The sequence below is a fragment of the Rattus norvegicus genome, chromosome 5 (assembly GCF_036323735.1).
Source record: "Rattus norvegicus strain BN/NHsdMcwi chromosome 5, GRCr8, whole genome shotgun sequence".
NCBI lineage: Eukaryota > Metazoa > Chordata > Mammalia > Rodentia > Muridae > Rattus > Rattus norvegicus.
This window is the reverse complement of record NC_086023.1, coordinates 52,218,693-52,241,844: the sequence shown is the minus strand read 5'-3', so window position 1 is coordinate 52,241,844 and position 23,152 is coordinate 52,218,693. Positions and strand designations below refer to the sequence as shown.

The 23,152-nt window shown below is 43.8% G+C and overlaps 1 protein-coding gene and 1 pseudogene across 4 annotated transcripts; one reads left to right on the top strand and one right to left on the bottom strand.

Moving 5' to 3' along the window:
• The first annotated feature begins 283 nt into the window (after nt 1-283).
• On the top strand, nt 284-1,397 carry Rpp38-ps1 (ribonuclease P/MRP subunit p38, pseudogene 1; annotated as a pseudogene).
• A 2,642-nt stretch (nt 1,398-4,039) lies between these two features.
• Ube2j1 (ubiquitin-conjugating enzyme E2, J1) lies at nt 4,040-23,038 on the bottom strand. Of its 4 annotated transcripts, none has more exons than XM_039109428.2 (9): nt 22,810-22,947; nt 19,056-19,111; nt 18,880-18,953; nt 17,729-17,860; nt 15,062-15,146; nt 14,229-14,334; nt 12,274-12,403; nt 10,950-11,069; nt 4,040-6,678 (listed from the first exon to the last, which is right to left on the bottom strand). In XM_039109428.2, exons 3-9 carry the CDS (start codon nt 18,937-18,939, stop codon nt 6,400-6,402), a joined length of 912 nt encoding a protein of 303 aa, XP_038965356.1. In that variant the 5' UTR covers nt 18,940-18,953; nt 19,056-19,111; nt 22,810-22,947; the 3' UTR covers nt 4,040-6,399. The 4 variants fall into 4 exon arrangements, with proteins under 4 accessions (XP_038965356.1, XP_038965357.1, NP_001100112.2 ...); XM_039109429.2 differs by lacking the exon at nt 19,056-19,111 and adding an exon at nt 7,679-7,806 and having other exon boundaries at nt 22,810-22,944; NM_001106642.2 differs by lacking the exon at nt 19,056-19,111 and having other exon boundaries at nt 22,810-23,038.
• Between the last annotated feature and the right edge of the window lie 114 nt (nt 23,039-23,152).

The window sequence follows — 23,152 nt, the reverse complement described above, 5'->3', positions numbered from 1 at the left end:
TGCAGGTTGTGAACCCTTACCACCAGCACACACCTTTTCTTAGAGCGCTGTTTAAAAAAGGACCCCAGGGCCGCCCTTCTGAACGTCTCTCTAGAGTCACCATCTTGTCCTCGCTCAGTAACTCCAACTCTAGTATCTCTGTCTGATGATACTGAACTTTTATACTCTTCTGGGATACCCTGATGCTCACTTCCTTCAGAAGGAGTCCTTTAGATAGCAGCTGTTACGGTCATTTCCTCCAGAGAGACTTCGTTTCCTGACTTCTCAACTAAGGTCGCTCCTATCTGTTCTCCGAGGGGCTTGTAAATCAGAGAAGTGCATCCCTGTCTCGCCATCACTGGTTTTCAAGATGGCTACAGCCCCTCAGGCACCAAAGAGGAGATCTATTTGGAAGACTAGACCTCTGGTTGTAAAGACATCACTGAACAACCCTATGTTATCTCCTGGAGTACCTTGGAGAGAGAAGACATGCACTTTATATTACAGACACCGGAAGACAAGTTTAAATCGACTGGAATACAGAAAATTAAGAAGAAAAGGGGGGAAAAAAGCAAAGATGTGGGCCAGATGTTGAGACTAGTGAGGATCCAAGAGAGCCCCATGGGGATGTCAGGGTGGACCCCTGTACACGTCAGAAAACAGCTGGCCATAGGTGTTAGTGAGGTCACCAGGGCTTTGGAGAGGAATGAACTGCTCCCGGTCCTAGTGTGTAAGTCAGTCAAGCCCGCCATCACCACCTCACATTTGATTCAGCTGAGTTTAAGCAGAACCGTTCCTGCCTGACAAGTACCTCAGCTCATCGGGAGAATTGTTCCAGTCACTGGCTTAAAACGTGTGCTAGCCTTGGGCTTCAGAAAGAACACCATGGACTTTGCTGGTGAAGTAGAAGCCATCATTCCCAGGGTGCCCAGCTTAAATGTCCCATGGCTTCCAGATAGAACTCAAGATCTCACAGTTTGGAGACTGAATCTTTGGAAAGCCAGGACAAAGCGATTTTGGACACTTCATCCGATGACCTTACAAAACTTAGTAAGAGGAAGCTTTCGGAAGGTGGACAAGCTCCAGATACAACACTACAACCCCTGAAAATAAACTCGCTCCTAACCCTGGTAAAGACAAGGAAACCACCCAAGAGTAAAAAATCCATTTCAAAGTAGTTTTGTACCACCCTGTCACTTCACGCAAGTATGAGGTCCAAATAAGCGTTGAAACAAAGTCAAGTGTGCTCGCATATATTCTTAGGGGAAAAAAAGGACCCCAGACTCTACCACATGGGCCCTGATTCCTCTCTTCAGGACCCCCGCCATACTGTCTGTCTCTGGTGCTAAGGACTGGACTCTCTTTAGAGCCCCTACTGTGCTGTGTCATTAATAACTTTTCTCATAAACTCCATGAAACCCCCAACAATTTATCTTGGTTGAACCCAAATGTTAGACCTTTCAGATGAGGGATCTCCTCAAGAGAAGGAGAAGAGAAGGAAGCTGGAAGTGAGTCAGTCAGGACAGCCATGCAGTGAGCATTTGAGGCTTCTGCAGAGGATAGAGACAGGAACAGTGATGGGGGTGTGGGCGGGAAAGCGTGAGAGAAGTCTGGCTTGCCTGTGGGTTGGAGAAGTGAGAAAACTTCAGAGACACTGATGAAGCCCAAGCTGCACTTAGGGACGACAGGTGTTTCCCAAAGGTGTCTCACCAAGGACAGGGAACAAACTGCAGATATACGGCCAACGTGCTCTGTGACCTTGAGTCTCCCAAAGCAGCCCAGCGTGTCACCTGAGCAATCACCGGGAATCCACTTTACCACCTGTTTACAGAATGACGTCTCTACCTTCTAACTTGTATGCTTCACTCACTGAGTAACCGAAGGGGAAGAAGGGCTTTCCCTGCCACCTTACAGATAGAACTTTAAGGTCACCAAAATCCTACATTGTAAAGGCACCTAAGTGTGAACTGCTCTGGAGAAGCCAACAACATTTGGGTAAGTCTTATTCTTTCCCCAGCACCCTCCTTTCTAGCAACCTCTGAAATATGGTTCCAAGTTCTTCACAGTTTTGCTTCTCTCTATAAGTATTCTGCTTGCCTGTGTGAGTATACACATTGTTCATGCTTTGTGCCCTAGGAGATCAGAAAAGGGCACCAGATACCCTGGACCTCGAGTTAGAGTTATTACCTGAGTACTGAGAACCATATGCAGGTTGTCTGCCAGGGCGACAAGTTCTCTCTCTCTCTCTCTCTCTCTCTCTCTCTCTCCCTCTCCCTCTCCCTCTCCCCCTCCCCCTCTCCCTCTCCCTGTCCCTCTCCTCTACTTCCCTTCCTCCCCTCCCTTTCTCTCTCCCTCCCTCCCTCTCTCCCTTCCTTTCCCTCCTTCCCTCCCCCTCCCTTCCTCCCTCCTTCCCACTCCAAACCCAGTCCCCACTTTTAAGATAGGGTTTTACTGTGTAGCACGAGCAGGCCTCAACTTCCCAAGTGCTAGAATCACAGGTTGTACTACAACGTCTGGAGTCTGTGCTCTGGTTATGAGTACCCTGGCTTTTCTCGTGGTGTCTTGTGTGGTTTCGATGCACAGCCTTCCCAGTAGCTAATGATGTGTTTCTCTTTATATACGCACAGGCTATCCATATATATATATTTTTTTTTTGGAGAAACGTCTGTTCAAATCTGTTGGTCTTGCTTTATTTCACTCTTTCTTTCTCAATAGGGTCTTGTCTGGCTCATGCTAGTTTCGATCTCGCTATGTAGCCAAGGACTTCAAAACTTCCGATCCTCCTGTGTCTATTGCCCACATCCTGAAATTACAAGTGTGTGCCACATGCCCAGCTCCAACTCTGTTGTCAGCTTTAAATAACACTACCTCTTTTTAGTACTGAATTATATTAAGTTTTTGTTATTGTTTGTTTGAGACAGCATCTCACTATGCAGCCTGGGCCAGCTAGAACCTGCTATGCAAACTGGGTTGTCAGAAATTCACGACAATCCACCTGCCTCCTGATTAGCGCCACTGAGGCCAGCCGCCACTTTCTTGATAGAGGAGAGACAGAAGCAGGTATACTTCAGACTGGCTGTAAAGAATGGCCCGAGACTGGAGGAGATCCAGAGGTAACTGTGCAAATTAGACAGTGACTAACAAAAGCGGTGGCAAGAAGCACAAAGTAAAATGGAATGATCCAGACATGGTACTCAAATATGGACGCCAGGTAAGATTACAGGGCAAAGAATGCCACCTTTGGTTAAAACGAGGGATGAGTACAGTCACTGGTTTTATTGGCTGCTCAAACAAGTTCTGAAAACACATGTTCAAAAGGTACTGGGACAGCTTTGGGTTTTGGGGACAGCTTCCTGCCAGTTTCAATGGCTCAGGTGTGCATCATTCATTACTCTTGGTCAGCCAGTGTAGCCTCGCTATTTCCATCCAACTGAAATACTCTCTTTTGGAGGGAGAGGGCAGGGGGCTTATAAGACTCAGGAAGTAAAGGAAACTTGCAGGGGTTAGTAAATTCCCAAAACAAGTTTCACAAGGCCCATCCCAAGTAAGCACCACCCTACTCGGGGAGAAACTCCAATAGGCTGGGCTGCCTGTCAGTCTTGCAGCAGGGATGCTGTTTCCTGAGTCATCCCTAGCTGAGGTAGGCTTTCCCAGATCACACTGCCTTCAGTTCACTCATGCTCCTGTTGTAAGTAACCCCAACAAATTCATTGGTCACTAACACAGTCTTGCGTGAACTGGCTTTTGGCCTGGCGGTAATGCCATTTGAGGTGAACAGATCTTGTTCGCATGGCCTCAGGGATTCACTCAACAGTGAGGGTCACTACGATACAGTTGGTACATACTTATTCGAAGGTCATAGAGCAACGTAGGCTTCTTCACACTTCATCCTGAGGCCCCGTAAGTACAGGTATGTGGGGTTTTAAATTCTGGTCTGTGAAAGTGGGCAATCTCCACCGTGTTTCTTCATAAGCTGGAGCTGAGTAAACAGTTCTTACTCTCCTGAAATAGGGAAGGCTGTCACTCTCATCGGAACACCAATAAATGACTGTCTCCTTAATTCACTGAGAAGCTTGATGAAATCATTTATTTCAGTAGAATAAACCAACAGCAGCAGCAAGAAAACGTAAAGTGCTACATCAGAGCCCCACCCACATACAGATCTGGAAGGCTCCCGCGGGCTAGACTGCTACAAGCAAAACAGGCATATTTTTTCAAGCATGCTATTTTGACTAATTTGATGTGTAGTCATATGATATGCTGGTCAGTGAAAAAGCCTTGAGTTTTGAATCTGAGAACTGGGGAGACAAGAATTTAAGACCTACCTACCAGCTTCTACATGGTTTGTGCCTTATGCCGGATCTGGGGGGTTAAACTGAGGCTTTGACAACAGAGGCCTTCCATGAGTCCACTAACCCCAAGGTGGGGGTTGGAGGAAAATTTTTAGATAGCGGATCATGGGTAAAAACAAAACGTACCACTTTGATGTATGTATCAGGTGCTAAAAATTGCCAACATGCATAAGGAGGTAGCCAGTTAGCGACAGTGAGGGAGTGGATGAGATCTCCCTCCACACCCAGCACAAGTGACCACAGAAGCACAGCAAGACCGCAGAGCTCCCTCCAAACACTAGCCAGGCCTAACTGGAGGGGGATGACTGGAGGGGCACGGCTCTAGCATATGAGCTGTCTCAGCCCAGGGCGACAGCGCCAGGGTTCTTCTCCTAAGTGGGAAGGCCACCCAGGCTTCCCACGGCGTTACTGACTTCTTACTAGATCATGGAACCACAGTTTCTCATATTATAAACTAAGAATATGCTTTTTCATGGCAAGAACATTATTTTTAAAATGGTAATCTATAGTCTTCCTTACATGAAGTCTTCACAAAGTCCTTGGGCTTTTTAGATTTTTGCCAACCTCATCTATAAACAATCCTTAAATAACTATAAAAATCTACTCTATTAAACTGGAAGATTATATTATATATAGCATTCGGTCCCTTTTAAAACTTCTGGTGTTAAGATAACAACAGTAACAACAAAACCCAGCTACCAAATACAAAGGGGAATTCTCTTCAGTGGCAACAGATCCCAACATCACATGACAGGAGTGAGAACCAGGCTCACCTTTAAAGTGATTTTGCGAGCTGTTTTATCTTGCCGATAATTATATTTAGTTAAAACCACATGAGGACTTTACAACTACCCTCCCACACATACCTAAAAGATGCATGAGCTAACAGTTGTGGACTGAACCCAAATACCATTTATATTCAGTTCTCCTTAAAAAAAAAAACAAAAAACAAAAACAAACTTCCAAATGGGCTTCAAGAGCATGATATATTTAAAAGCTGGGGACAGTCGAGTCAGCAATGCAGGGCCCTCCGAAGTGCCTCGAGGTTGCTGAAGGAGCATGGGAAGGCAACCTTGTCCTGAGCAGTCTCACTAGGCACTGTGATGACAAGAGTACAGGTCAGCGTCTGGGGCACTTGCTGGCACTAAGGGTAGATGGATTCTTCATTACATGTTTCTTAGGCCAGTGAACAGTTCTAAATAAAGGTTTATTTGTGGTTAATCCATCGCTGTACCTTGGGCCCAGAGTTTCCTATTAAAATTTGAATACTAAGCATATCTCTGGAATACTGAAAAGCTAGAGTGATTACAGAGCAGGGCATAAAATTCAAACCATGTCAGATCAAAGTAAAGATTCAAACCTGGTGACCTCCTCACCTACTTGTGAAGGAAAAATCAAACAACTGCTTGGCTTGGACCCTGGCCTGAGAAGGCTGTGGAAGCCTGTTTCTTTCATTTGTGTCCATATTGGGGATGGCGCATACCAAGGTGCTGCAGAGTCTCTCCTCTTCAAGTAAAATCCAAAACAAAATATAACAAAGATCTTCATAAATGTCTGAAATAAAATCATTCTCACTGCACACAGTTTCCAGTACAAAGATGACAGAGTGGGCGATCCCCGTCCATGTCTCTCCTATGAATGACACTGCTCAAGAAGACAGTGAGCAGTGTGCCCCACCGCCATCTTCTCCCTCACTGTCTAACTAGAGAAGGACTCACAGGCGAGACTGAGGAGCCATAACACTCAATGGAAACACCTTCTTAGCTGAGAATGCCAAAGGACACACAGAAAAGCACTGCGCTCTGTAGAAAAGCAGCGTGGGTGTGAGCAACCGCAGTAAGTTACTTGTCTGTGAAGTAGATTAAATAGTAAGACAAGGACTATGGCTTCCGACACACTGCTGGGCCACAGCCTGAATGTCTACTTATAGCACAATGAATTTATAACAATAAAAAAAGTAACGAAGGGTAAATACAAAATAATCTTTTGTAAACAATCCTTAGGTTATACCCAATGCAGAATGTTTAATGACGCAACTGAGTCACAGCTCTGAAGTCATAGACCAGCATTATAACTCAAAGTCAAATATGTACTCGTTGGCCAGATATATCCGTCGGAAGATGAGAGCTGCCAGTGCCAAAGTCAGGATGATGATCAGCATGGCTGACCCGCCGTGCTCCGTGTGGTTGGCTCTTGGTGGCTGGCCTTGGAGTACATCGGGGGAAGCAGACGACCTTCTCTGACTCTGTTGCTGGGCTCTACGTTGCCGAGGGCTCATGGAGGTATTCTTAGGAGCTGGCTGGGTAGGTTGTGGCAAGGGTGCTCCTGATGGATTCTGGGCGCCATACTAAGAAATAATAAAATCTGTTTGAAATTGGCCACAAAAAGAAAAATTGTACATGCACTTGTTAACAGTTTGAGAATACCTAGAGTATTAGATATGACTAGGGCAAATTTACCAAGAACCATCTGAATGCGGAAACCAGGAACCAACCCTGATAAATAAGCTAGAAACACAGGTTATGGTGAGCTCGATGAAATGGAGGAACCCATTTACAGCAGACAAAGGTCCACTGTGGCTGTTTCTCTGAAGATGGTGGACAGCTGCAGCAATTTCTGCTAAGCTTCCGGACACTGCTCTTCTATCCAAGGGCCCTGAAGGACACTGATCTCTTCAGTATTATCTTACCAATTGACATCCCTCCATCGACAATAATAAGGAAATAATTTTAATTTTTCATGCTGGTATTATAAAAATGTGATTGTTTTCAAACTCAGCTTACCCTTTTCCATAATCCCACACAAGTGAACTAAACCCAGGTCTAAAGTATCTGTTACTTAGTATTCAGTATTGTATGCTATGAGGGCACCCTGGGTCCATGAGGGCCTCAGTGTGCTCCACTGTGTGCACGGCTGTCCCCCAAGGTCCCAGGTGATAGCATCTTCCAATTGCTGCAATGACTGGCTCAGTCAGGGGACAATCATAATGTGACACAGGGTTTCAAAATCTCAAGTTTGCCTTGGAGACATTAAAACTAGCAACAGCACACTCAGGGAAGCTTGAAAGGTGGAGTACACACAGACTCCTTAACCTGCCCGCACTGCATCAATGGCTTTAGTCCTTTCACTAGGAATAGCCTTTCCATTAGAACATATTGATGCTTTAAGACAAGAAATAGAATGAAGTGTCTTAGTATAATATGAATTACATATGAGAAATGTCAAAGAGTTTCCAATAGAAAAAATGCAAACACTTAAAAGAATCAGATAATATAACCCAAATGATTAAAATTATAAGTTTTGTGCTGGCAACAGCTTGAACATGGGGGACTGCTGATCTCAGTTACTTGCAGAATGCCCGTCTGAAGCTTGACATTCGTTTCAACAGCCACTTGTTAACTGGGTATGGTGGATCCCACTTGTAACAGCAGCACTCAGAGTGACGACAGGATGGTAAATCCAAGGCTAGCCTGAGCTACATAGAAAGACACTATCTCAGAATAAAGGTGTGGTGGTGCCCCGTTGTGGCACAGCACATTCATAGCATCCACAAAACCCTGAGTTTGATCCCTAGCATAGGAAAAAAACTTAGATAATCTGAATTTCTTAAAATTATTCTTTGAAATTTCTTAAATGTAGTTAACCCATAATACAAAGATATAAAGAAACTACTGGTGAGTTTGCGTAAAAGAGCGTACTAACACTGAACTATGGCTGCATAAACTTGGACTTGTACAAGCTAGACTCCAAGGGACCGTCTGTCCCTTGAGGAGCACAGAGACAGAAAATTGTATGGTATATGAGGTCCCATGCCATCACAAATGCCACACAGTAAGTGAACCAAGATTCAATCAGTGAACTGGTTACAGTAGCCAACAAACATTACAGTCTCGTTCCTGCATCCTCCCCTGATCCTCTTGCCCCATCCTCCTCCACCCCCATAACCATCAAGGAACAAGTTCTTAAGGAGAACCATGACAACATAGCACTATAGTCTAAGGGGAAGATATATCAAAGCTTGTATTGACTGTATTATTTTTCCCTTAGTCTGAGGGGAAATTATCCTGCCCAAAAAACAGACGAAACAATGAGCCTTTATTATGTCTGCCTTTGCCTGCTAGATGTGTTTGCCTAAGCCGGCTATTTAACCTAAGTCTCGGCTCCCTCATCTGTCCGAGGCAGATAATATCCAATCCAGCAGGTGTGAGGGTTAAATGGATTAGTGACACCAAGTGCTATGACACATACTGACTTAGTAAATGTTAATCATCGCTGATATTGTTACTGTTAACATATCCTTTTGCAGGCTTCAGATTTAGACTCAAAAGCTAAGTTGTGAACTTGGTTAGAGTGGCTCTTAGCCTCCTTAGTACTGTGATTAATACATTTAGAAAACAACCCTTAAAACATGTTTGTAATCTCAGCACTTGGGAGGCTGAGGCAGGAGGACTGGTAAATTCAACGTTAACTTGGAACACATGGCAAGACCATGTCTTTAAAAAAAAATTAAATAACCCAGCACACACAAAACTCTTAAGTTTGATCTTGGTACTGCAAAATTAATTAATTAGTCAATCAGTACATGTGCTTTAATTACATTGCTTACTGCTGGGCGGTGGTGGCACAAGCCTTTAATCCCAGCACTCAGTAGGCAGAGGCAGACAGATCTCTGAGTTTGAAGCCAGGCTGTCTACAGAGAAAGTTCCAAGACAGCCAGGACTACACAGAGAAACCCTGTCTTGAAACCTGCTCCCCAAAAGGGCTTATATAATGTTTTATTTGGTTTCTATATTTCAGATGTCTTTTGTATAACTGGCTAAATACTAATGAAATCTTATAAAATACTGAAACTTTTCCTCTCTAAAATAAGTACAGTCATAGGTATGTACAGCAAGTTCTCCATAGTAACCAGAACAACCGACTGAGTGAATTGTTTGTTTTTTATATTAAATAGGATGCTCTTAATTTTTACTTATTACTGTAGGCAAGCATGTGTGGTATTACATGCCATGAACGTGCCATGTCATACTTGACAAGTCGGCCTTTCCAACTTTACATGGGCTCCAGGGATTGAACTCAGGTCGCCAGACTTGCATGGCAAATGCCTTTACCCACTGAGCCATCCTGGAACACTTTTTAATATAAAATAGAATGGCTTCCTCAGAATTTCAGTCCCTGGGTGGATCCAGGAAACTGGTAAGCCTGGCAAACACGAGCTCTCATCAGATATAAAAACACTACATCATAGACAGTTAATAACAACATAAATGATATCTAATGTAGCTGGAATACGTAACAAGGTGCTTCCCAGTAGATTTAAAACATGTTGATGCATCCCTGAAAGAAAGCCACTCAAAGCTATTGAGTCCCACTTTACGGTAGATACACTTTCTGACCTTTGAAGGCCTCCAGGGCCAGGGAAATGGTTAGTGCACAAAAGTGCCTCCTGCCAAGCCTGACACAAGTTCAATGCCAGGTCCCACAGGGCAGAAGGAAAGAACTGATACCTGCAAGCTGTCCTCTGCCCTCCACACATACATGTGCACAACTCCCTCACTAAATCAATAAATGTCTTCTATCCAGAGGGGGAAATATAATCTGTCAAGTAATCTGTAGCAAAATTGAGTCCAAAAGGAGTAAGAACCTCTTGTTAAGTCAAGCGTTTCCCTCACAACACTCACTAGTCAGTGCCATTGCAGTGCTATCTGTGCCCGTCCTCTCTGGTCACCTGTGCTGACACGCTATTTGAAGCGACTGGTCAGAGCAGAGCTGTCACCACCCACAGGACACTCTTTCACCCAACAATTGCTAGCCACTGACTCTCCATAGCGTCAGTTCAACAGGGCTGTGTGCACAGAGCTTAAACTCTGGTCTGTGCTTCTAAATAGAGCGGCCAGCCACATGCTGCACAGGGCTCAGCACAGCCAGTGTGCCTGAGGGCAACATTGCTGACCTCACTAGAGCCTGCTGAACTTCAACTTGGAGAGCAGGTGTCATAGCGTACTAGGCAGATTACTGTCAGTGTCTAGTATCTATTAGAGAGTTAGTTAATAAGCATGTTTTACCTAGGCTAGCACGATGCTAGCACTGACTTTAAAGAAGTCATAGCATTCTGAAACAATAGAACCTAGAACTATTTCGTTTAACCCCACTTAACAACAACAAAAATCCACAAAACTGAAGTCCAAAAAGATTTGTTCAAAACATTGTAACTAATGGGGCAGCTGGGTTAAAATCCTACTACTAAGAAAAGCACAACTTTCTGTATTTGATCTGTGATCTTATCTTAGTCCAAAATATGTGTGTGTGTGTGTGTGTGTGTGTGTGTGTAGTGTGCTGTGTGTGTGTGTGTGTAGTGTGCTGTGTGTGTGTGTAGTGTGCTCTGTGTGTGTGTAGTGTGTGTGTGTGTAGTGTGTGTGTGTGTGTAGTGTGTGTGTGTAGTGTGTGTGTGTGTAATGTGGTGTGTGTGTACTGGCACACATGTATATGTGGTTGTGGTGTGTGTAGCGGGGTAGAATGATGTGTGTGTGTGTGTGTGTGTGTGTGTGTGTGTGTATGTGTGCGCGCGCGCGTGTGTGTGTGTGTGGTGTGGTGTGTATTAAAAGATAAGAACCATACCGATGTGCTTGCTGCAGCACCCTGGAATGTTGTAGGTAAATCGTCTTGTGAATCATTTAGTGAGAAAGACTGGTTTAAGTCTGATTCAGCGATAGTCTTTCCAGATGAATTGACTTCGGCCTATAAATAAGATATACCCAAGAGCAGTGTTATAAGAAGAAATGTGTTAACAATCAACTAACTCCCTCTCCTGAATTTATCTGCATTGCTCCTCTCGTATCTACCAGCAGTTAAGCTCCGAGCATGTCTGCATCGTTTCCACAGGGCAGCCTGCATTCTGAGGGAGCTGCTACCTACTGAGGAGCCACGCCTATGGTTGCTAACCTACAACTCTAAGACCCTCCATGAACTCAAGCTCTGAGTGATGTTTAGGAGGCTGGCTGGGGCTGTGACAACAGTCCCAGGTTGATCAGACTTTACTGTAACTAGTCAGCATAAGATGCACATATTCCTCAAATCTGAAAAATCATGACATTCAAAACACATCTGATCCTAAGATCTTCAGAGAAAAGATTCTAAGTACAATAGGAACCCTGGAAAAGAAAGAGTATCGTCAAGATTTATACTCTAGGAACTAAGATAAAACTGAAGGGAGAGCTCCCAAGAACTGGACCTAGAAGCAGACAAAGGGCAGAAAAGTAAGAGGAGACAGCAGCATACTGCTTCATACAGGTTAACTTATTCCAGAAATACGAGTGTGATTACTCAGAGTGTTAAAATATTATAAAAATGTTATATTTGGGGGATAAAGGGGAAATTGCCAAAATGTTAACAGCAGTAACACCTTGGAGGTGAGATTACCTACTTCGCTTAAAAAGAACTAGAATTGGGGTTGGGGATTTAGCTCAGTGGTAGAGCGCTTGCCTAGCAAGTGCAAGGCCCTGGGTTCAGTCCCCAGCTCCGAAAAAAAGAAAAGGAAAAAAAAAAAAAAGAAGAAGAAGAACTAGAATTTAAAAAGCACCAGGGAGAGTTCTAAATGCAGCTATAATGCATGTAGTATAGGTATTAATTACACAGCCTGACAAAATCCCACAAGGAGGTTCAGGTTACTGTCAGCAGGTGTAGAGGGGGCAGGCACACGACAGTGAAGCCTGACACGTGAGCACACAGCCAATGACCTGCAAAGCTGAGATCTGAACGCAGTCTTGTACACTAGTCTAACTGCTATGCTCAAATGCCTTCTTCATGAGTGTAGCTTATGTTTTACAGTGAGGAATCATTACTCATAAATCTCATTTCAATAGAACCATATTACTTTCCTTTTCCTAGAATTCAGCAGTAAACAAAGACTCCCCAAGTGGATTGGTTTAGGAATTTACGGTACCTTAAAACTAATTTGTCTAGCCAGTTCTTTGGCTTCTTGGTCAGCCTGGCTTGAATCGATTCCAGATTTTAAAGGCAACAGGACATCCTTCATGGCAGAGCCACAGCCCTCACAACAGAAGTCTTGTGATCTGGAAGGATAGAATGTTGTTCAATGAGCATAAACCAAAACAGTTGAGTACTAATTCCCTCTTTTAAGATACTCAGATAGGGACTGGAGAGATGGTGTTCAGTTCCCAGAACCCATGTGGTAGGAAACAACCATCTGTAATTTACATTTTAGGGGAGCTAATGTGCCCTCTGACCTTTACAGGCACTGCACACACATACATGCAGGCAAGACACACACACACAAATATAAGACAAAAATTAATAAATCTTGAAAAAATAAAGATACTCAAATACCAAATGTCTAAAAGAAAAGAACACTTAACAACGTTTTAGTATACTCATCTATTCACTGTGAGAGAGTATTAGTTCTGAGACAAATAAATGTGTTTATTAAAAAAATAGCTTAGACTTCATTTTTTACAAATACGTTATGTAAAGAAAGACAAACTTCGGCTGTACAGGGACAACATATGTATGTAAACTGTTTATATACTATATGATGTCCTTAAGAGCACACATCATGAGCCTATCAAAGTCTGTGAAAAGAGTAGATATGAAGGTTCAGTTATCTCTTAGCAGAAACATGTGAAATAGGAAAGAAGCCACTTACAAATAGAATGTATAGCCAGGTGTGTTGATACACACCTTTAATCTCAGAACTTGTAAGTCTGAGGCCAGCTAGCCCTAGACAGTGGACAGCCAGGGATACACAGTGAGACCCTGTCTCAAAAAGAAAACCAAAAAAAAAAAACCCAAAACAAAACAAAAAAACAAAAAAGCAAAACCAGATTCCATTATCTCAGTACTACCAAAAGGGAATGGAACTTTGAATTTAATGAATTATGATCTATAGATAAAAATACACCAAAAAGAAAATAAAGAACCCTGTATCACTACCTAAGAAAACCTCCTTTACTCTATCCCAGGTCACTCACTAATATCTGCTGTGGGCCATACGAGTGGCTACAAAGATACAGAGGATTCACGACAGCCCCAGGGGACTGATCCTCCAGGCAGCTATACATACACAATGGCTCTGGCTGTGCCATCTGTGACAGCAGCTGAAGAGGGACAAAAGGCCAGGGGTGCTCTCCAGGAGACATGCCTCCCAGCTGGCGTCAAATCAATGAACAGCAACAACTTTTTACTATTTTTAATTATTATTATTCCTATGTGTATGGATGTTTTGCCTGCATGTACATCTGTGCATCTCCTGTGTTCCTGTACCCACGGAGACCAGAAGGAGTTAGTTGGACCCTACAGGGCTGGACCATTGTAAGCCATAATGTGGGTGTTGGGAATCAAACTGGGTCCTGTGAAGAACAGCCAGTGTTCCTAACCACTGAGCCATCTCTCCAGCCCGTCAACTACTTTTAAAAGAATGAGATAGATGAGCTGGTGATACAGCTCAGTGGAAGAGTAGCTGCCTAACACAGGGTGAAACCCTCGGATTGAGCCTTAATACTACAAAAAAAAGTCACGAAGTCAATTTTTTATATTCTGGTCACTCTGAGGAAATCTGCAAAAATGGTTTCTACAATTAAGACTGGATCCATGGGGCAGGAGAGATGGCTCAGTGGTTAAGAGCACTGACTGCTCTTCCAGAGGTCCTGAGTTGAATTCCCAGCAACCACATGGTGGCTCACAGCCATCTGTAATGGGATCCGATGCCCTCTTCTGGTGTGTCTGAAGACAGCTACAGTGTACTCATATATAATAAATGAATCTTTAAAAAAGAGATTTCTTATTAAAAAAGAAAAGACTGGCTCCTTCGCCAAGGTGACGCAGAGAAAGAGACTTAACACTGCTGACCACTGATAGCGCTCAGCCTAACAAGGAACTTACTTCTTGGCAAGTGCTCTCCTCTCCTCGGGCGTGTAGTCTAGAGAACCTATGGCTCCCTCTCCTTTAGTTGGCATAAACCCAATGATGGCCAGCAGGGCTGTCCTTACTGAAACAGAAAGGGAACAGCATTTCAGTGACAGGAGCTGGGTTAGGACAGAAGCCAGATCAGCAGTGCAAGTGTGGGAACCCACGGGGTCTCAATGCTCTCATGCTTTCTGTGTGTGTTTTTTAAGAAAGGAAAAAGCAGGCAGACACAGCAGCCTACACGCTAACCCACGCTAGGCAAGCAGAGTCAGGAGGATCAGTAAGAGACTTTGCCTCAAAAAATAGGTAGAAGAGACACCCCACAACAACTGCTGGTCTCACACAAATGTGCACAAACGCACAGACAAAACCTTAAGAGAAATTAGGTTAGCTCTGGAAAAGAGAACTGCAGGGTTTTAGAAGAGATGCAAGTGAGAGGTATTTAAGTAATGTATAAACCTACACATGAAAAAGTATTGTTGTTAATTTTCAATGGTGGCACATATTAGCCAAAATATCTTCAATCCCAAAAATGTCTTACAATTCATTATTAGAAACGGAATAGTGGGCTGGAGAGATGGCTCAGTGGTTAAGAGCACCGACTGCTCTTCCAGAGGTCCTGAGTTCAAATCCCAGCAACCACATGGTGGCTCACAACCATCCGTAATGGGATCTGATGTCCCCTTCTGGTGTGTCTGAAGACAGTTACAGTGTACTCATATACAAAATAAATAAATAAATCTTTAAAAAAAAAAAAAAAAAAAAAAAAAACGGAATAGTGATTGGAGCTTGTGTTCACTAGTACTCACTGCTCCATGAAGGCTGCCAGGTCTCAGGATGATGTCCTGAGATGCTTAAACAGATCTTCTTGCCCACTTCAAATCGTCCATTAGCCTTAGAAACAAAGAACACATTTTAAAAACTGCAAAAGTCCAGTTAATGCCTTATCCTTTTCATGAATACATGTATTTTATATTTATATATGTATAATAATTTTCAAGATATTTATTATCTTCTTAAATATTTAGACATAGATTTTGTCCTTTTATCGACACGCAAACATGTGTTGAATGCTGAATAAATAATGAAGGCTGTGTGTAGAAGGTGTACGAGCACCTTTCTGAGATGGGGCTAAATAGTTAGCATAGCTTCCTTACTGAGGTGTGCACCGTGCTGCCAAAGTCACCTGACTAGTGGGTGAGGACGGGTGTGGAGAGGTGACTATGAGCAGCAGTGGCTTTACAGAAGGATGACGCCATTAAATTAGAACACAATCGAGGAAGAACACTGGTCATGATTTATGGTATCAGAAAAGACTCAAGAGACTCTTGGGCACCTTTCCTTTCAGAGGTGACCACTGAGCTAACTCTCACAAATGAAAAGCAGCTGCAACCCTGAAAAGCAGAGGTATCTACAACGTGAGGGAAGAAGGTGAGAGGGTCGGAACTCGCACTCCACTGGGAGGAGGCTGACAGGTCCTGCCTCATCCACATCACAGGCCACTTCCATAAACATTTGCTGAATCGAGGTTGGAAGTGACTTTAGGAAAGGAAGTGAGTGAGGAGGCAATACTGACCACTAAGGAGGGGTCCACCACTGCTCCAGTGGGGTACATCCACTTGATCCACTGGTTACTACTGGTAAGAAGCTGCTGTCTATGGCTTAGTACTATCACATACACACATACATACACATGTGTGCACACAGATGCATGCATGCATACACAGGTGAACACATACATACAGATACATACACATGCATACATGCACACACACAAATGCATGTAGGCACAGATACATGCATGCACACACAGATACATATATACACACAGGTGCAGACACACACACAGTCACACATGTATACACACAGACACACACACAGTCACACATGTATACACACAGGCCTCCCACATATACCAGCCCTTATTCAGACTGCTTGTTTCTCCCAGTTAATATATCAATGGGAGCCTAAAGGGAAACCCCAGCCTTATGCCAACATCAACAATTAACAGCAAGGCCCAGTGCTTATTAAACAGCTTCTAGATGCCAGGAACTTGAGAATGTGGCTGTATTTGCCACAACAACATTCCATTTGACCGAAACAAAAACTAAATTTCAAAGACGATACATAACCACGCACTATCAGAACAGAGCCCTGGCAAGCTGACTCTACACCAAAGGCCTTTGGCAGCCTCCTCCCAAGGACAGCCTAGCTGTGCTAGTGCGCTGCTGTGGACGAACATCTTTTCACAAAGTGCTACCCCTCAGGTCAGATAAAAGTTAGATGGGACAAGATGGAGACTGAGACGCCATGGCCGTTCTCAGATAAGTAGAGGAAGCATGTTTCAACAAAATTATCCCTGAAACCAGACTGCAATAGCCGAAACAAGATAAGGTTACCAAAAAGAAAAACAAGGCAATAAAAAGGTCTGTGTGTGTGTGTGTGTGTGTGTGTCTGTGTGTGTGTGTGTCTGTGTCTGTGTGTGTGTGTGTCTGTGTGTGTGTGTGTCTGTGTCTGTGTGTGTGTGTGTCTGTGTCTGTGTGTGTGTGTCTGTGTCTGTGTGTGTGTGTGTCTGTGTGTGTGTGTGTGTGTGCCTGTGTCTGTGTGTGTGTGTGTCTGTGTCTGTGTGTGTGTGTGTCTGTGTCTGTGTGTGTGTGTGTCTGTGTCTGTGTGTGTGTGTCTGTGTCTGTGTGTGTGTGTGTGTCTGTGTCTGTGTCTGTGTGTGTGTCTGTGTGTGTGTGTGTGTGTCTGTGTCTGTGTGTGTGTGTGTGTGTGTCTGTGTGTGGTGTGGGTGTGTTACAATTTTCTTGGTTAGGAGAAAATTAAACATAAATAAGGGAAGAAAAGTTTAGCAATTAAAAGAGTTAGATATTAATAGTATTTCACATGAAAATAAAACAAACAAGAAATTCTGAGGGGTTGGGGATTTAGCTCAGTGGTAGAGCGCTTGCCTAGCAAGCACAGGGCCCTGGGTTCGGTCCCCAGCTCCGAAAAAAAAGAAAAAAAAAAAAAAAAAAGAAATTCTGAGATAGAAACAGAAATAACATTTATTAAGGTTTCTGTAGCAGGCCCTATCCTAAGAGCTATATACAGATACTGAATAATTTTACTGTCACCCAGTGAGACAGACATCACAGTTCATCATAAATTTGAGGGACTTAGGAAAAGAAAGTGAGGAGGATGGGAAAGAGGTGATGTGACTGAGCTGCTCCAACTGTCCCCCATGTGCCAGGCAGCACACCCAGCATCCTCACACAGGCACTCACTGAGTCCTCACACCGGTGCTACAAACATAAGCATTCGCTAGGATCACCAGTACCTCACAGACGAATCAGCTTCCTCAGAATTATTCTGAGGGAAAAATATTGTACTTCTATGGTCTAGGCTCTGAAGGAAAAAATAGAATAATGTTGTACTTCATTTTTTTATGACTGGAAAAGTTAACCTGCAAGCATTGTAAAGCCGAGAGCTCTTACCGTCAGCAGAATAATGCTGGGTGGTTTCATGGGGTACTCTGGTGGCAGTACTATGCGTCCATGATAAACTCCTCCATCAAAATCGGAATCTGGGGGCCCTCTAACTGTGAAGTGCCATTCAAAAAGGTTATCCTAAACAAAATCAAGAATCCAGAGAATCAAGAACATTTAAAAATATTATCATTTTTATCAATAGTAACATTAAAAATGCCAGGTGAGGAAAATCAAAAGCTTTCTAATAGTGCTATAATAGTTTCTAGTGCTCAAAATGCCTCAAAAGTCACAAGTAAAATGTATTATTTATTTATTTGTTTACTTATTTACTTATTATCTGTAAGTACACTGAGACACCAGAAGAGGGCGTCAGATCTCATTACAGATGGTTATGAGCCACCATGTGGTTGCTGGGATTTGAACTCAGGACCTCTGGTAGGGCAGTCAGTGCTCCTAACCACTGAGCCATCTCTCCAGCCCCTAAAATGTATTATTTAATGTAAATTTTATGTCTTATAAAAGCTAAAAACTTTTTAAATAATTTAAAGTGTCTGAGTCCTATTATACACTCATAAATAAGATTAATTTAATTAACTATCAATTAGTGAAAATATGGTCAAATCATTAGTATAAATTTGAGTTATTTTAACAAACCTTTAAAAAGTATTCTCCAGTATGTATAACTGGTTAGTAATATTAACAGACTAGCTATATGTCCTTACAGGGTTAACAAGTTACCATTCTAAGTGCAAAGTTCTTATTCACTGTAACGTGTGTACTTCACGATCACTGTGGAAATCTGAGCATGCCCACTGGCATCCTCCTTTCACAGATGAAAACACAAGAGCCAGGACAGCTGCAGGGACCCCTGAAGGATCGGTCTTCTTACTATACAGTGTCTGCGATTCTGTCTGCTCCGCTTGCTCCCTCCCTCCCTCAGCACTGAACACCAGGTTAGCATCTGAAACCCTCTGACAGAGTCCCTGAGTCAGCACTGCCTAAGGAGTCTGATGAAAGGCTAATGAAACACTCAGGAAACAGAAAAGGTACATCAATAAACAAGCACACCATTAACTACGCAAGCAAAGGAAACGCAGCTCTAAGGCTATCCTGATACCGCAGGGCTGCCGTCCTGAGGAGGACGGAGACAAACTAACCTCCAGAGGCTGAGCGTGGTAATGATCTGTTGGATCTTTCAATTCTGCGGCTTCTTTCATCAATCGTTTAACAGCTAAAAGAAAACCCATGAAGTGGAGATCGTTAGAATATACTTTTTTAAGTGATCCGCAAAGACTAATAAAAAAAACTTCTAGCCAGGAATGATGGCACGCACCTTTAATCCCAGCTCTGAGGGGGCAGAGGCAGGTGATCTCTGAGTTCGAGGCCAGCCTGGAACACAGAGAGTAGGCAGAAAGAAGAAAACAAAGGGTTAGGTACAAGCTCTTGAAATCAAGTAGTTTAAAAATCAAGCAGACAAAAAGCAGGTAGCCTACAGACCTTAGCGAGGCATTTCTCAATTAAGGCTCCTTCCTCCCTGACGATTTCATGTCAGGTTGACATAAAATCAGCCAGTACAAAAAATTTTTTTAAAGGACTGAAATCTTCTTGCATTACTTTTCCTGTTGCTGTAATAAATACCCTGACTAAAGCATCTCAAAGATGGTCCATCCTCACCCACAATTCCTCATGGTGGGAAATCATGCAAAGCTAGCAGATCACACATATGCAGAGTTGGAAACACAGAGATGAGTGCAGTACTCAGTCCATGTTGCCCTTTTCTATCAGTCTACAACTTCAGGCCATGAATAATGCTTCCCACAGCTAAGATTACTTTAATCTCACACTGGAAATACTCAGAGGCTCATCTCCTGGGTGATTCCTAGTACTCACGTGGAGGATCACAATCTAGTTCCAGGGATCCAATGCCCTTTTCTGACATCAATGAACACTAAGCTCACATAGTACACACACACATATTCAAACAAAACATTCCTACACATAAAAATAAAAACAAACAACTAAAGCAAAATGAACAAACAATACATATTTGAAGAATATCGGAGTGGAGACAGAAAAAGAATAACTTCCTGCCTTAACAAGCTTACAGCAATTAGAAGACTTGAAAAAACTTAAAGGCATTGTGACAGTATGGACCAGGTGTGAAGGACTACCTACAGGAGCTGAGAAGGCTGGACCGAATAGAAGCTAGAAGAGGGAACAGGGATTCCAGCCAGGCTCAGTGGAAAGCTCTCCAACAGAGGACCCAACAGAGATGGAGACATACCATTGCAGAGTGGCTCTGCTGGAAATGCCTAAGAGAGGCAGAAGGAGCTGGAAAGGAAAGCAAGGGTTAAGCCTTACCAACCTAACTCAGAGCTGCTAAGTGATTACTGCTCAAACACTGTCAGTTTGACAAGAGATCTAGTGAGTGTTTGTTTAGTGGATCTGATGACACAGTAACACCTTCACCACAGGGCAGAAGGTAAAGGAACTGACCAAGGCTGAAGAGGCCACCAGTGTGGAAGAGGTCTCAGTGGGAGACAAGTTTGCCCAGCATGCTTGAGGCTTTGGGGTTGGTGTGTGAAGGGCAGGCAGCAGCTCCCAGTGCTATGAATCCACGGGATATGGATTTTAGGGAAATACATGAGTTTGAAGGTGGTTAGGATATCAATGAATTTGGTTTTTACAATTCACAGAGACTTTTCAATCTGTGGGAAATCTGTAAAAATGTTCAATCACTATAATTCTATGCAGACCAGACGACATGGTGTGAGTTCACTGGAAAGTTTGATTAGTATGAAGTTCAGTTGATATCAACGGTATGAACAGGATAATTCCCAAGCTCCTGGTAATCAAAGTTACCGTATACACGACAGTTCACTTTAACCACGGTCTATATTGTGTTCTCTGATTTCCCATCCTTATCTCTGAGATAACCCAACACTAGCAGACAGGAAATGAGCGTTGAGATTACTTCCTCTCACCATCCTAATCTACAGATAACAAGGATGGGAGAATCAAACAAAGCAAACATTATCACCAGACTTCACAGCATTTTAGCAAATCCTATAGTTCATCTAAAACAGTCTCTATGGACTCAAAATCATCTACATCAACAGGGAAGATATTTTAAATCTCTTTATAAAGAGTATCACCTAGAGGGTAGAATTTTTAAACAGATACAAAAGTCAACCAAAGTTCGACATTCTTTGGAAATTTATTAACTCATTAGGTAGATCCGCTGGATCTCACAGAGACCTGCCTACCTTTCCATCCCAAATGCTGGAAATAAAGGCACAAATCACCATACCCATCTAGGAATGTATTAAATTTCTAAAGTTGCTTAAATTTTACCATAATCTCGGGTACGATAACCTATCAAGAAGGAGCAATTTGGGGCTGAAGTGATGGCTCAGAGGTTAAGAGCACTGCCTGCTCTTCCAGGGGACCCTGTAAACTGACCCAGATGGCAGCTCACAGCTCTCTGTAATCCCAGTCCAGGGGATCTGTCATCCTCACACAGACATACATGCAAGCAAAAGTCCAATGCACATAAATAAAAAGATAGAAAGATAAAAGGGAGTAATTTAAAAAAAGAATGAAGGCTGGAGAGATGGCTCAGAGGTTAAGAGCCCTGACTGCTCTTCCAGAGGTCCTGAGTTCAAACGCCAGCAACCACATGGTGGCTCACAACCATCTGTAATGAGATCTGATGCCCTCTTTTGATGTGTCTAAAGACAACTATAGTGTACTTATATATAATAAATAAATATTTTAAAAAAGAGTGAGCAACTCCCTGACAACATTTCACACTGCATTATTCTCTGGACATTTGCCTAAGTACCTCTGCAGATCTGGAGCAACCCTGTGACTAAGGAAGTACTGTACAATTTAAAGTCCAACTAATTAAGCCAGGTGGCAAACACCTTTAACGACAGTTCTTGGAAGGCAGTGGCAGGAGTATCTTGGAATTTGAGGCCAGCCTGGTCTGCAGAGTAAATTCCAGGACAGCCAGAGCTACATAGAGAAACCATCTCAAAAAATAAAACAACAACAAAAGTCCAACTAATTTAATCATTCTGGCCTCAAAATAGTAAAATTTAGGCATTTCTACTTTTTCTAACCTTTTTTAATTCTTCAGGTTTTAAGTGATGGGCTGAAGACAAAGAATATGGCCCATTAAAATTCAGCCATGTAACTCTTGCACAGGCTTGGCCAAACGTTAAACAAAATCGCTAAAAACGACTAATTCTACATCTAGTCACCTATGGACTAAATGAGAGAGATTCACAATACCAACTCTTTCCCATAAGGATATTAGACTTAAAGTCCAAACGAAGAAGCAGTGTGGGAAAGAAAATCAGTGGCGAGAGTTCTAGTTCAAGGATCATCAATACCCTGAGGCTTGTTATTCAGAGTTAACAGGGAGGTTTTACTTTTCCCTGACAAATTATCAAAGGACATTTACAGGCTCCAGTAATCTGTGTTACGCCTGCCTTAATAGATTAGACAACTGATAATAATTTTTGCATTGTTCTTAATGCATCAGAAAATAACTGGAGGCCAGGATTGTCTGGGGGCATTAACTGAAGAAATTCACATTAGCAATCCACCCCCAAATCGTGGTTAATTCTCAAGTACACAGCTCAACTAGTTTAGCTACAGGACATTTATGTCTATAAATCCTCCCCCAAATACTGAAATGGGCTATTTCAACCACAGATTTCCTCAAATTTGAGTCAAACACCTAACAAAAGTTCGTCAGCACAGGCGGAAGGGATATGAGGGACGCGGTCCGGCAAGGGATGTTTAGTAGTACCGGCCGACATCGCCTTTACACCTGCCCTTGGCTTGGCTGTCTCCAGCTTCACTCCGCAGAGACTGGGAAGAAGAGGCCAGGAGCCAAGGGGCGTCAGCAGATCTGAGGATCCGTAGCGGCCACCCGCCCTGCGGCCTGCACCCCCAGACCGGCCGCGGCCTCGCGTAAAGCGCGAGCCCGGAGCAGCGCGAGGACCGGCGGACACGAGCCGGCCGAGGCGCGGCGCCCTGAGTCCCGGGTCCCCTCCCGCCGCCCCAACCCGGCTCACCCGGGCTCTTCAGGTTATAGCGGGTCTCCATGGCGGACCTCCCCGCTGCCGCTCTCGTCGGCGCCGCAGCTGCCCGGGTGTCGCGCGGCGGACGCGCCTGACGAGGGCCTCCGCTGACACCGCCCAGTCCAGCCCGACCGCGGGCGAGGTGCGGGCCGCGGGGTCCGCCTCCCTGAGGGCCGGCCGGGCGCCGGGGCGTCGCCGAACGGGGCGCCGGGCTGCGGACGGCCTGCGGGGCTGACGTCCGGGCCGACGCGCCGCTGCGTCACCGCCGGCGCCGGGTCTGTGAAGTCGGCCTGACGTGGCAGTCACTTCGTGGCGGTTGTTCACTCGGCGACAGCGG